The following is a 13,909-nucleotide window of genomic DNA, read 5'->3' as shown; positions in this document are numbered from 1 at the left end:
CATGTCTTATTGTTTCTTGGTTCGTTTGGCATTTTCCCCCCCTTTTCTTGAATACACAGCTTGCTTTCTTTTTGCTCTATTATTTTGCTGGGTAGGTGGCTCAGCCATTACAGGAGGTGCTTCATTTGGAAAAACTTCAGGGACTTTGTCATAGCTGATTCTCTTGCGTGCTTTGCGTTTTGCTTTGATGTTGGTTTGCCAGTATTCTGAATTTTTTTTGGTATATTTTCTGGGCTTTCTCTCCCTCATGCTTCAAAGCATTGATTCTGAACTCAGCACGCAGGATTTCAGCGGGGTCATCAGTGTGATTGCTCTTTCTTTGTATTATTTTCCGAGCATCATCATTGTTTTTTTCCACACCTGCAAGTTTATGTATCAGCATTATATTACTTGTGCTTAAAAATTTAATGTAGTTATGTTTCAGTTAATTGTACCTTGGCCACTGAACTGTTTTATATTTTTGTGCAACTTCACCATTTGTGGGATGTAGTATGCTGCTGCATGCATATAGCATGTCACACGTTCTCTGGCATATCCAATCCTTTTATGCCCCACTTCAGCAAAGGTGTCAATCCATTTTTTCATCTAGAAAGAAATTTCCTTTAGCATTAGGATAGCAGACAAATTTTAAATCTTGTAATTTGCAAATTACCTTTTGACGGTATTCATCAATGTTAGTTGGTTCAAAGGAAGAAATGAAGTCAAAGTACATATTGGCAAATTCCTATAAAAAATACAGCAAATAACTTTATATCATATTTTGTTAGCTTCAATTGTTTGGATTAAACTTTGATTTAAATTGAAATTTGAATTAACATGGGTACCTTCCACAATTCTACTACTGTTTTTGCAGTATCCTGTTGTATTACAGTCTCCAATTTGCTGGGAAGATCTTTCATAAGTTTCTTCCTGTCATCCCCCATTAAACTTGTCCAATCCCAAGTACCCGATCCTTTTCCATCTGTATTTCTTTTTTCCCAGACTGAGAAAGAAACCCCACAGCTATTGATGGTATTGATGAGCTTGTCAAGATGGATTTTTTGCTTTCCACTCACATGGCTGAGAAAACTCTCCTTATCATCCCACTGCATTGCATCTTCAATAAGGTTACCAATTAAAATATCTGTTATGCGGAGCATTAAATGTAGTTCATCCAATATTATGTGATCCAGTGGGATATTAAGGAGAGGTGGAAATGCACAACAGTAGTTTTCTCCCTTTGATTTGCAGGCACATTCATGCAGTTCCTCCAGTGTTCTCTTGAGAGGTGCCTCATTGTAGTAGTTGTCTGGCTTGGTCATGTCACCCCTTAAGAAAACAATAATTATTATTTATCTTTTTTAAAGTTTTTTTTTTTTTTAATCAGCATGTGGATACATTTACTTGTCGTTATCCTAACAACAATGAATAAAATATGAAAGGCAAGCTAGGGTACTTAAGCATATACCTGTCTTTCTTAAAAACTTTGCACCACAAACAAGCATAGTTGGAATTAGCTGCAGTGAGGCCCATAACCAGCAGCAGGAACTGAAAAGATAAACGACTTACGCAGATAAGGAAATACAACTTTTTATGCTTAATACCTAGTCCATAAATATAACATTTTATTGCATGGAATATGACTGTATATATGAAGTGTACCTTGTAATCACCTCCAAGAAACATCTCTATCTCTAATTGTTTGTTATCCACAGTTATGTAGCCATCCTTTATTATATCATTGACCTCATCAAAAATGTCCTTAAAGCTGCTTTCTATAGTTTCTCTGCTTTCAGGGCCATTTACTACAGCTATGGTGTGAGTACCTATGAGATAATTTGAAATTGTTTAATCAAATTCCTATGAAAAACACTTTAGTTCATCTTATAAATTGTACAAATCTAGTAATATTTACCTTTTGATGATAATAGATCATCTGTACTCTGAAGAATTGAAAAGCTGAGCAATATAAAATTACTCGCCCTACTCATTCTGGCACCATCACCACTCAATTTAACTTTCACCTTCTCACCTTCTTGAATCACATTGGACTTTCTCTGTAAAGACAATAATTTACTGATGTAAGTAAATTAGAAACCTTCTAAAGAGAGCATTACAAGTACGGCCTCCACAATCTGAAAATAAAAACAAGACACAAATATGTACATACCATTTGTTGAACTTGATCAGTTAGTAATTGTTTGAAATGATGCTGTGCACCTGGGGCCTTGCCTGGGGTAGAAGTAATTATGCAGTTCTTGTTGAGTTCACTTCTACATTGTTTAATCAAGTAGGACTTGGGCAATCCATCTATGGTCATGGACAATTCATGTAACAATTCATCTCCAACCCCAAATTTATCAAGGAGGTAGAGAATACTCTCGACCCTGGCTTTATCATCCTCATTCAGTTTAGAGAATTGTGTTTGTGGTGAAGACTGATCATTCATATTAGGGGAGCTGGAAGTTGATGAAGTTTCAGAGCTAGAGGGTGGTGTAGCAGGTAAAGTTTTGTCCTGTGTCAATGATGCATTTGGGGAAGCAGAGGAAACTAGTGGTTCTGTAGGAGATGAGCTGTTGAATTCAATATTGTATGTCTTGGAGCTGTCTGGATCCTTCAACTTTAGGCAGTCAAGCTCGAGCCCAAAAAGACTACTGAAATACAGAGCCTTTTGAGCTCTTGATTTTAATTCCTTTAATTTCTTATTTTGGGCTTGAGTCGACTTAAGCTTAGGAATAGCTGTGCCCCTGACTTGACAATACTGGTCTTTTTCAAGTTGCCTTATATATTTTTTCATTTTTTCATTTTCCTCTTGGCAGATATTGAGAACTTCTTTTTCCTTGACCATTTCCATGAAAAGTTCCTGTTTTTTCTTTTCAATGTCAGAATATTTTTCTTTTAATTCCTCTATTTGGCTCTCTGCTATCTGCAATTTTTGTTCGAGGTCGCTGAGTTTTGATTTCCATTCTTCCACTGTTATAATATCATTTTTCAAAATTGCAATTTTTTTCCAGCTTTCCAAAAATTGTTTTCTCTTTTTCAGATTTCCCATTTTGTTGAGGGCTTTCCTTTTGTTTTCAGAATCAATAGCAATCCTTGAAAACTGTTTTTCTAGTCGAACACTTTCCTTATTTAGTCGAAAAGCATCTCCAGGAATGGTTAAATTTATGAGTTCGATGTACTTCAGACTCTGAGAAGAACAAACCATGGTTCGTCTCCATGCAGCAAGGGCCTCCATTCTTATTTTTAACCAGAAAACTACATCATTGCCGCTTTCGCGTTGCTCCAAGATATAGTGGAGCTTTGTGTTGGGGCATTCAGTGAGAGAAATCAACTCTTTTCCTTTATATACATCAGACATTTCAAAAAATTTCCCGAAGTTATTACAAACACAATAATTTTGGCACACTAAGATTCGCGGTTTTTTTTAAAACTGCAAAGTCAGATGGGTAAACTAGGGTTCAGTCTCTCTAGGCTTTATTTTGAACGCCTAGCACAATTTATTCAAGATGGCTGCTTCGAAAAAGAAGATAGCAAGTAGTTTTCCTCGCTTTTCACATCAACTAAAGCACTTTCTATGGATGATATTGCACTTGTGTAGACGTCATTTGTGCCATAGTTTAAATCTTAAAAACCGAGCCTGTATCGAGAGGAATTTATCAAAATATTTTGCTGAGCAATGGTCTGTTATTTCAACTCGTGAAATACATATGCGGCAAGGTTAGTACGCACATATAGGGATAGAAAATTTAAATGTAGTGCAGGTATATTCATCGCTTCCACTAAGTGACACCCTATACATGGCGTCAAAAACTGTTGGTTTACAAAATTCGTAAAACCGAACCGAAAATACTATGTTAAGTCCCATAAGTAGCTTCTAAATAAACTTTACGTTTATGAGAACTTATCCAGATACACGGTAGCTTGTGTAAATACATATATTTTAATTCACGAAGAGATTCATAATTATTCGCCATACATTTTCTACAAGGAGGGAGTGAAATCCAAGCCGAAAAAATTCTAAGTGCCACGCTCCAACTGCGCATGTCGATTCGAGTTTTCTGGCGATAAGAACTAGGGATCCCAGTAAATATCACCATTTATTTCTGTGTAGGGGTAATGTGGATGCTAAGCACTGGCTACTTATGACTACTTTTTTCCTTATTTTATTGAGTGTTTCAATTGTCTTGAAAGTGTTTCTTCCTTTATTTCTATTTTTTGATGGAAAGACCATAAGATTTTTGAGGGTAGGGGGGTGGGGTTGGGCAATTTATTTTGTGCAGGATCTTTTTTATGCCTCATGGCTGTCCAGGAATTTTGTTTGAACATAATTTAGATTTTTTTTAGACTTGTCTTATGCACGATTTTTTCTTTCACTCCGTTTAAAGCTGTGCTTTTTGGGGGGATTTTCTATCGGAACCTATACAGAATTCAAGCCTGGAAAATACTCGTCAGATTCAAATAAGGAACCCTATTTCAAAATGAAGTCACGGTTTGTTTACATATTTAGCGGTTGGTTTACATATTTAGCGTAATGTTTAGTTGTTCTTGGCTTCACCAGCTCATAAACCAAATTTCATTGTCATTTGAGATGTGTTGATGCATGCCATGCCATCCCCCTCTAGCGACCATGATCCCTAGCGTTAAAACAATAGCTTGTTTTGATGAGACGTCATTATGAAATAGAGCATGTAAGATTGAACATGAATAAATTAAGAAAAACATGTCACTGATAAAATACAAAGTTGACGTGATTAAAATATTTTTCATCAGTAATGGTTGAAACTTTTCAGTACATATTCAGTTACTTACTTAGCTTATAAACTAAGTATAGGTCCCTATTAATTAATATTCATGTGAAGGCAAATAGAACCCAAAAATGAGGACTGTTTTAAAGCATCAAAAATCAAAGCTACAAACGGCAATCAATATTTATATCAAAACAACCTTACTGACTAACCTCGACGCTGTGCAAAAGAAGACCCCTTAAAGAAGATGACACGAACTGTAAACCATGGTTAAGAACTTGGAATTGGATGATATCAAATGATTTTGAGGAAGTATTACTTTTCGCATTCAAGTGACGCGAAGGAGAGTGACGCGACGAAGCGCATCGAATTAAACATAAAATATTTAAATCAGTAAGACTGCTGAAAATATCTTATAATACACAGGGAACCCGAGACAAATAATTGCGTGGTGGGGGAAGGGGGTGGGGGTAAATTATTATCCATTTATTGTTTAGGTGTAATATTTAGTCTGATAAACACACCAAGCGAAAAATAAAGTAAAAATCAAATGAATGCTTCTTTATTATGGAAACTTCATTTTCAATTTGCCAAGTGCACGGTTCTGTTGTTTCTAATGTACAAGTGCTAGCGGATTGTAAAACACTAGTGGGAATTGACCAAATAAGGTTACTTCTTTTTCAGGGGGGAGGGGGTAATACAATTCCAAATTCAATTTATATATTGTTTATTGTTAGAGTGTACGCACTAAACCCGTGAAACAAATACTAACTTTTAGTACTAAATGGTGATAAATAAACAATAGAAAACAAAGGATTCTTTATGAAAAAGTACTAATTAGTACTAATTAATGTTCACTGATTTAGTGCGTGCACTCTATCATGATTATATACCGTTTAAGCGCCCACCACCCCCCCCCCCCCCCCCGAATAAGCGCCGCTTTTATCCATACAAAAACCTTTGTTATTTTATTATTTTAAAACGGTCGTATTCACTTTGTATTAAATCTATTGGTTACACATTATGTATATGGGTCCAGAAACATTCTTTTCTCTTTACTGTCTTCTTACGTCATGATACACCAGGACGGTTACTTGTTTAATAGGTAAACATGTAAATACGGTAATAAAAGATTAAACTGTGCTAGAAACGTCCTTTGTGAGTATATTGTTTTAGGTGAGCCAGAAGGGATTACTTGTTTAATAGGTAAACATGTAAATACGGTAATAAAAGATTAAACTGTGCTAGAAACGTCCTTTGTGAGTATATTGTTTTAGGTGAGCCAGTAGGGATTTATTAGATATTGTAACCACTCCGCTGGATTAGACGTAGCTAACTCAAGGCTACGAATCATCATCTACAGATTGTTTTTTTTAAATGAATTTTTTGGTTTGCTGGCGTAATTTTCTCAACTAGTTTTTTATTTCACTCTCACTTGTTTGTGAAAACCTAGTTTCTTTGTTTTCCTATGCTTTTTTTTCTCTTTGTTTTTACGTATTTATATCTATTAACTGGATGGATATCACTTCGAACGGGGTGTCGTGTGATATCGGTCCTGCACGTGACACATTTGAACCAATGACAGCGCTCGAAAATATATTTATCGTTGGGTTTTGCTGATAATTAAAAGTTGCTGGAGATTTGGCAGGAACATTTTACAACAAAATGCACTTCTTCCAAATCTGTGATTTTCGATAGTCCTAGTTTAGTCTAGTGAAACTAATATAAACGAAAGGACGATGCAAGGCTACAAGAACTCGTCAGCAAGCGCATTGGCTTCACACTTGCAGAGTACATTATACAAATCTCCAACTGTAAGTCTTCTTTTTCGACAAACTTCTTCTAATATACTCTCTGCGGGGTTCTTCTTGTTTTCATGAAACCCAAAATGGCAGCGACGAATACCGAGGTGATCAGCCATTTTCTTCCACAAGTCATTGCCTTGGAAAAATAGCATTTAACATGTGACATATTATTATAACATTCTGTAAAGAACAAACTAAATATGAATATAAATGCACAAAATGTAGGACTGTATCACTTAGTAAGACTCGAATGGCTTTCCTTCACGTCACGAAGAGTCGAAATTAAGTGATAATAGAAGAAATGGTCAAACTTCTTTGTAGAAGAATCCCTTTCACAGTTACCTGCGCCATCTTGAAAGGTAGCCGTGAGCTTGAAATGATATGATAAAGACATTTTCCTAACACCTGGAACAATTATTCACATGTCTTCATATTACAATCTCACCGACCGTCTCGCCTCGATGCTAAGGCACGGCTACCTTTCAACAAGATGGAGCAGGGAACAGTGAAGGAGCGACTATTGCATAATAGTATAATATTCTTCTAAGCATCTCAGTAAGACTGCGTAATTTTAATTATCACAAACTTTTGGTTGTCTGAAGGCTTGCCAAAATAATGTGCGACTCATGCATGAAAATACAGTTCCATCAGATGCTTAGCTTATGTTTATTTGAAATAGTTTCTTACCGCGCAAAGATCGAGTAAGGTCTTCTAGTTTGCCGATCATGTCTCCCACTAGTACATTTTCATTTGTAAGTGTCCCTGTGTTTAAACATTAGAACCAATCTTGGAATTAGATTTTAGATTTCTCCGTGAAATACCCATAAAATATATCCTTTAACTTAATACCAGCTACAGTGTACGTAAAACATTCCCAAAATACACTGAAATACCAACCTCGGAATGGCTAATTTGTATAGGAAATGACATGTTGTCTGAAATTGAAAAACATTACGCCACAGGCAGATGGGTTTATTCTTGCTGCGCATGGTAACGACTAAGAACATACTTAAAGACCCATTGTCACTTACCGTGATGCATCACAGTTTGTTTACATTTTGAATCGTGTTACCACTGAAAAAACAATTCTAACCTTTTGAATAAACTCTTAAAAGAATGTAAAAGAATGATTATTGTGCCTTAGTGCTATGTCGGAAAAGGATTTAATATGAAGTTATTATTCAATATATGAATCTTTGAATTTCATGGACCACGAAATTCATCTGTGACCGCGGTGCATCACGGTAAGTGTCAATGGGTCTTCAATTGTATATAAGGTAACTCAAATGAAAATCCTTATTTTCAAGGGAGTAAAATGAAAAAAAAAAAAAGATATGTATGAAGAATCTTTCGAGAATTAAATCCTAGAAGCCTTTTCTCTTACCTGTCATGCCACTGGGCAATATCTTTCTAAGTTCCTTAATTATGTCTACTCTTCTCTCTTTTTTGAGGTAGATACACATCGTTCGACAGCTCTTTACAGTTTCTTCAGGAGGATCTTGGAATGACGATTTGTCAAGCTTTAGGAGGGCAGCCAATTGCTTGGCAAAGCTCTCGGCATCGATATTTCGCATGAGTGACGATTTCGTACCACAAACAGTGACTAATTCCTGGTTTGTGTTACCTTGCAAAATATACAAGCAAACAAAAACGTAAAAAGACAAAGAGAAACATGGAAGATCTATCAAAGGGGGTCTAAGTATATGTAATAGAATTAAGAAATAATTGGACGAGGAAAATTCCGAGGACTGACAAAATTGGATAAGGCCGTAGGCCGAGTCCAATTTGTGAGTCAGAGGAATTTTTCGAGTCTAATTATTTCTTAATTGGGGAGCATGAAATCTCATTACCTATTAATTATATAGCTGCCTAATTAATCCCATATCAACAAGACCTGTCCAATTAAAAAAATTATTGGACAGTTTCCTATATGGGATTAATGAGAAGCTGTATAATTATATATATAAGCTGCACGCAAAAGCTTCAGTGAAAAATCTCAAAAACAGTGGATATCCCTAGCATTGCATTACAGTTAACAATTGGTCTAAAGTCATTGTAACAGAAATCAGGAAAAAGTAAAAAGTTACCTCAAATTGTAGCGTAAATGTGAGACGCACGAGTCTATACTTGTTATTGCAGTTGAAGTATTCGATCCTTAGCTATGGACATTAATGATTGACTAACACTGGAAGACGCATGAAATGCGTGCCTACTTTTATCCATTCTCTGATAGTCATACGAAATCCTTTTATTTTGTTTCACAGAAACCTGCATAGACTGAACCATGACTTACCTCCGGGCATCGAAATGTTGTCTGATAGATTCAAAGCTTCCATAAGACTGAAAAGTACTGGGTCATTTGGCTATGAAATTCAAAAAAATATTTACAATCATATATTATTTGCCTTATTTATCAGTAATTTAATTATAAAATAATGAATTGCAGAATTAATATTAACAATAAGCAGAAGTTATTATACTGCTAGTTGTGTATTACTGGTGATGGTGGTGGTGAAGGTGGTGGTGATGGTGATTGCGATGGTGATGGTGATGGTGATGGTGATGGTGATGGTGAAGGTGATGGTGATGGTGGTGGTGATGGTGGTGGTGATGGTGATGGTGGTGGTGAAGGTGGTGGTGTTGGTGATGGCGATGGTGATGGTGTTATAACTTACATCTTCTGTTGTTTTGGGAAACCAATGACGATAAGATTCCTCCTTAATAGATGTTTTGCTATTTGTTGGGTCATTGTAACAACGAGGTAGCTCTTTTTCAGGGATGAAATGTGTGCACGTGTCACGCATGCAGGCGTTGACTTTGTGGCAGCTACAAGGTCTTGATGACTGGCAGCAAATTGGACAACATATACCAAACTCAAAGCCCATAGTCATCATCCAAGGACAGTGTGTTCTCATATCATTCAAGGTGTTGTTAATGAAATCTTTAATCAACTGGCAGAAGTCCATAATCAGGTCTGAATCGTGATCAAGATCATTGCCGGTAGAAAAAGGTGTGACACCAACAGTAATGGTTCTCGTGTCAGATGTGACGAGCAAGTCCAAGGAGCCATTTTCCCCGCCAACATCATAAAATCTAAAAATATATGAAAAAAACTCAACAAAAATCAAGGTGGAATATTTAATATATTGCTGCAGCAAAACGAGGTAAGTTTAGGTACATGCATACCTGCAAAAATTGTGGAAGAATTTTGGGAGTGGTGATCCTGGCCGTTTCTTGTTGCAAAACTCAGCGATCGCTACCAACATCCTCGGAAAGATACCAAGAGGAAGGTGTGCTTTCGTAAATTTAATTACTAGTGGAATCGTTAACTGTTGGTCAGCTAGTAACTCGTTACAACTTTCTGCAGCGCTGTTTACCAGCATAGCTGGAACAAGAAATACTTCAGATCCATCCAAACATTTCCATTTGCACAACAAAGAAAACTTTTCCATGACTGTAAGTAAAACATCAATCGTGTTGTGCTCGTCTGCCACATCACTCCAAAGGTGTTCTACGAGTGTTCGCTCTAAAATCCCTTTATTTTCGAGCTTTCTCCAACAGGCTTCAAAACCCGGTTGCCATTTTAAGAAAGGCTGGACTGTGATAACTTTGACAAACATGTCAAGCAACCACTGTGTATCGGTGATGATCATGTTCGTATCTTCAAAATAGATGATGACTTTTAAGTCGTGCAGATAGTTTAAAAGAGTGTCAAGCTCATCCGACTCCAGATCAACTTGGCATTTATTGGCAATATTCTTGGCATCTTCAAGAGTTATGTATCTTTTATGCTCCAATTTTGAAAGCTCCTTTTCAAACTTTAGCCAACGGATTGGAATGTCTTCCCCTATTTGTGGAAGGTTTTCAGCTGTTACTCGAATATCATCCCTTAGTTTTTTGACAAATTTGTTTTCTGTTTTTTCACTGCTTCCCGATACGGTATTGTCAACAGGATATATAGCATGTACCAAATGCTCTCCCGATGGATTTTCCTCTCTTTCAAGTGGGCAAGGATCGTTTGAGAAACCTCTTCTGAATTTTGCATTTCAAAAGGTTCATCTGCATGCGTACAGACCAAAAATACTGGCGGAAATTTCCTCGGAAGATTAAATCCTGGAATCGGTGGTTCTTTTTGAGGCTTATAGTCTTTTGTAGTTGCATTTGATGCCACAAAAGATAACCAAAACTCCAAATGATCCATGTTGGTCATTGGACAATTATCATCGATTTTACGCGGTTGCAAAGAACCACGTTTTACCACAGGTTGTGCTAGATCGTGAACATCATTTTTCAAACTGTGCACCAATATATAGATTCCCTTTGGAGAAAGGAACACTGGATGAATAGCCTGATAGACGGGTTGCCCAGCGAAATCCATTGTCATCAAATGAATGCACTCATCATCATCCATAGCCTTTAAGTTCTGTAGCATGTAGGTTGCCTTTTCTACGACTTCTTGAGGCATTTGGTTTTCAGAGGCATTTTCAGGCGTTTCTTGTTCTTCTTGACTCGTTATTTCAATAGCTTCAAATTGAAGAGGGCTCTCTCTATTTTGTTCTTTTGTATCCTCACCTAAATCGCCGGACGGCCTTCCCTCGACGGTAAGAATATCTACGTTTTGATGTAAATTTTCTTCATTAGTTGGTAAGCTCAGATTCTCATCATCTTCCTCTTGGGTCGATGATTCTTCGTCACTTGTTGATGCTGTCAAGTTCTCGGCTATAACTTTGGCAGCGCAATCAGTGAACGCGTTTTCTGTTGTTTCGTCTTCTTCCAAACTTCTTCTTCTGCCTTGGAAATAGAGCGATGTAGTTTGACACCTTCGGTACTATCTTCGTTAGGATCGAACTCCTCACCTTCAGAAAATCAAATAAAACCAACAAATGAGCAAATGAGAATAATTTTGATTACAATATGAAAAATATGCCTAATTTGATTTTTGATTTTTTTTTTTTTTTTTCAATTTAGCATGAGGTTGAGACAAGATTGTAATGAAAAATATAGTTTTTTGTGGTTTTATCTGTATGTACTTTTAAAGTGGACCAGGACCAGGACCAGGACCAGGACCAGGACCAGGACCAGGACCAGGACCAGGACCAGGACCAGGACCAGGACCAGGAATCTATGATAATATATGGTAATCTTTGACAACTATACAGTTCATTTACTACCTGAATTGTTTTAAATAATGTAGGACTAGTGTAGGACTAATGTAAGCATCACTTTGTGAAAGGCGTAAGTAAAGGACTGACTTACGCTTGAGAGATCTTAAAAGACTCGTTTTCCCTGCACGCGACTGACCAACCAGCATTACTGGAACAAGGAGGTTTTTGGTTTTGCCACTGTCCAGTGCCATTTGATAAGCTCTCTGCGCTCTTGGACCCCGTGCAAGAATCTCAGGTGGTGCTGCAGTAGACAGATGGAAGATGAAAAGACACTGGTCATGTATTACTTCATCTTACCTTAACTTTTTTGATTTTGATTTTAACAACTAGTAAGGTAATTATTTTAACGGGAAATTCTCCACCCCCCGATGAAAACGCAAAAAACGAATAACCTAAAACAACAATAAATATCAGCAATAAAAGTGGTAATTACTAAAACACTTACTTGTATTTTCAACCATTAGGGCCCTAAGATAAAACAACCCAATAATTATTACGATATGATCAAAATAAAATATTACGTTTATGTGCTTTGAGGGATGCGGATAACGGATGCGGTTAACAGATGCGGATAACGGATGCGTTTATTCCATATATAAAATACCTTTCCATACGTACCCAAGAATACATGTTCAACATAATGTATATTACTAGGATATAGTTCTAAGCGGCATGAAGGCTGTTCTCCCATCAGTACGAGCGAGCACACTATAAAACAAAGACCTCACCTCATTATTCCACTCAACCATAAATAAGGAATTTTCATTTGCAATAAGGGATCGACGAAGGTACCCAACAACTCAGCAAAACCTCTGTCTAGAAAATGAATGTCATTGGTTGGGAGTCATACCTTGAGAGGACTTCTGGCACAGCCATAAATCGTGGAATCTTGTCGACGATATCAATGGGATCCCAAAGAATTGCTTTGAATTGGTTTTCCCATTCAGAGAACAGAGGTGGATATAACACCTAAAACAAAAATGGGCAACAAAAAAAAACTTAAAACATTAAGTCAGGCAATGTGTAAAGTCTTGAAAAAGTCCATTCATCAAGGAGGCCACTATTCAAAACTGAATTGGGCGTTGACGAGGACAAAAGAGAACGACACAGGAATGAGGAGTAGGAGAAGAAATATTTGAGTAGAGAGATTACTGAAGAAGAGAAGATGAAGAAAGAGATTTTAAAATAGTACCATTCAAAATTTAAGAAAAGAAAAAAAACAAAACAAAAAATACAAAACAAAAACAAAAAACAACAAAAAGATAAAACTTACCACGTTTGGTGTTTCTTTGTCAATCACTTTTTTAATGTCATCGAGGACCTCATAGCAGGATTATTACGTCAAATGTCTCATAATCGTCTGATGTTACGTATATATAGTGTTCGTTACAGACATGCGTGAGTAGTCTAGTGCAGACAAAGTCTTCTGGTTACGTCATTTGAGGGAGGTCCACTTTTACCATCTGATAATCAGGTTTTCATGACGTATTGTTATAAAATGTCAAAAAAAAAAACCTCCTCGCGCAGTTCCTCATTCTTATGGGCATGAAGAAGATCTATTAGAATAACACATACCAAAAAATGATTAATCAGTTCTAACAGTCAAGTCAGACAGTCGACAGGATCAGCAGTCGGTCAGTCAAATTGAATATAAGGCAGATTCGTGCGGCGCGTGCTTCATTAGTAGAGTTGACTTCGGAGGGCTTTGGGTAGCCCCTATTGATTTTGATTACTTGCTTCAGTAGTTAAACGGAAAATCCACGTGGTCCCAATGGCTCGATAGTCCCACCACGCCGTTCCAAGTAGACTCGCAGATACTAAAAATAAGGAAGGAAAGGAATCCGGCTTCAGAACATTTTAACTTCCAAGGACTTGGGGCATTTCAAAGGACAACTGAGAATCATGTGTTTAACATCAACTGAAAACCTAAGAAAAAGATACTATACATATAAGTTGTATTGTTATAAGTAATACAATTAAACGGCATTGCTAGCTTTAGTAAGGACTGGTAGATAACTGTAAAGGGGCTAAGCTGTTCACCATACATGAGTGGCAGCAATGAACAGGAGGACCATTATAGAGTCTTTCTCCCACGGGAACACTGCAGTCCGTCTCTGTAAATCAGATTTGACCAGATTCAATCGTTCGCCTCCCGTCATGGCTGGCCCCCCCCATCACGTGATATCGGTGGAATATAAAGGGAATTAAACAT

The 13,909-nt window shown here is 37.0% G+C and overlaps 3 protein-coding genes across 4 annotated transcripts in view; all 3 read right to left on the bottom strand.

Moving 5' to 3' along the window:
- Nucleotides 1–148: 148 nt before the first annotated feature.
- On the bottom strand, nt 149–5,183 carry LOC148914139 (uncharacterized). Of its 2 annotated transcripts, XM_089024401.1 has the most exons (9): nt 4,940–5,183; nt 2,150–4,616; nt 1,895–2,036; nt 1,642–1,805; nt 1,448–1,527; nt 825–1,308; nt 653–724; nt 435–585; nt 149–360 (listed from the first exon to the last, which is right to left on the bottom strand). In XM_089024401.1, the coding sequence occupies exons 2-9, from the start codon at nt 3,338–3,340 to the stop codon at nt 149–151; spliced, it is 2,496 nt and encodes an 831-aa protein (XP_088880527.1). In that variant the 5' UTR covers nt 3,341–4,616; nt 4,940–5,183. The 2 variants fall into 2 exon arrangements, with proteins under 2 accessions (XP_088880527.1, XP_088880520.1); XM_089024394.1 differs by having other exon boundaries at nt 1,448–1,805.
- A 503-nt stretch (nt 5,184–5,686) lies between these two features.
- Nucleotides 5,687–10,185, bottom strand: LOC148914138 (uncharacterized). Its single transcript, XM_089024402.1, has 6 exons — nt 9,719–10,185; nt 9,208–9,625; nt 8,826–8,895; nt 7,917–8,156; nt 7,220–7,294; nt 5,687–6,668 (listed from the first exon to the last, which is right to left on the bottom strand). Exons 1-6 carry the CDS (start codon nt 10,183–10,185, stop codon nt 6,475–6,477), a joined length of 1,464 nt encoding a protein of 487 aa, XP_088880528.1. The 3' UTR covers nt 5,687–6,474.
- Nucleotides 10,186–10,421: 236 nt separating this feature from the next.
- Nucleotides 10,422–13,909, bottom strand: part of LOC148914137 (uncharacterized) — a 14,250-nt gene continuing 10,762 nt past the window's right edge. Inside the window, exons 17-21 of the mRNA XM_089026394.1 lie at nt 12,548–12,666; nt 12,143–12,165; nt 11,789–11,938; nt 11,281–11,388; nt 10,422–11,143 (exon numbers count right to left, since the gene is read on the bottom strand). Coding sequence (XP_088882520.1) covers nt 10,422–11,143; nt 11,281–11,388; nt 11,789–11,938; nt 12,143–12,165; nt 12,548–12,666 — 1,122 coding nt within the window. The remainder of the gene's footprint in view (nt 11,144–11,280; nt 11,389–11,788; nt 11,939–12,142; nt 12,166–12,547; nt 12,667–13,909) is intronic.

Source organism: Actinia tenebrosa, unplaced genomic scaffold (genome assembly GCF_029948245.1).
Source record: "Actinia tenebrosa isolate PJP-AT-01 unplaced genomic scaffold, QUT_ActTen_1.0 PGA_scaffold0__85_contigs__length_37466705, whole genome shotgun sequence".
Taxonomy (NCBI): domain Eukaryota; kingdom Metazoa; phylum Cnidaria; class Anthozoa; order Actiniaria; family Actiniidae; genus Actinia; species Actinia tenebrosa.
Note: the sequence above shows the minus strand (reverse complement) of the source record. Positions and strands in the feature narration are given on the sequence as shown.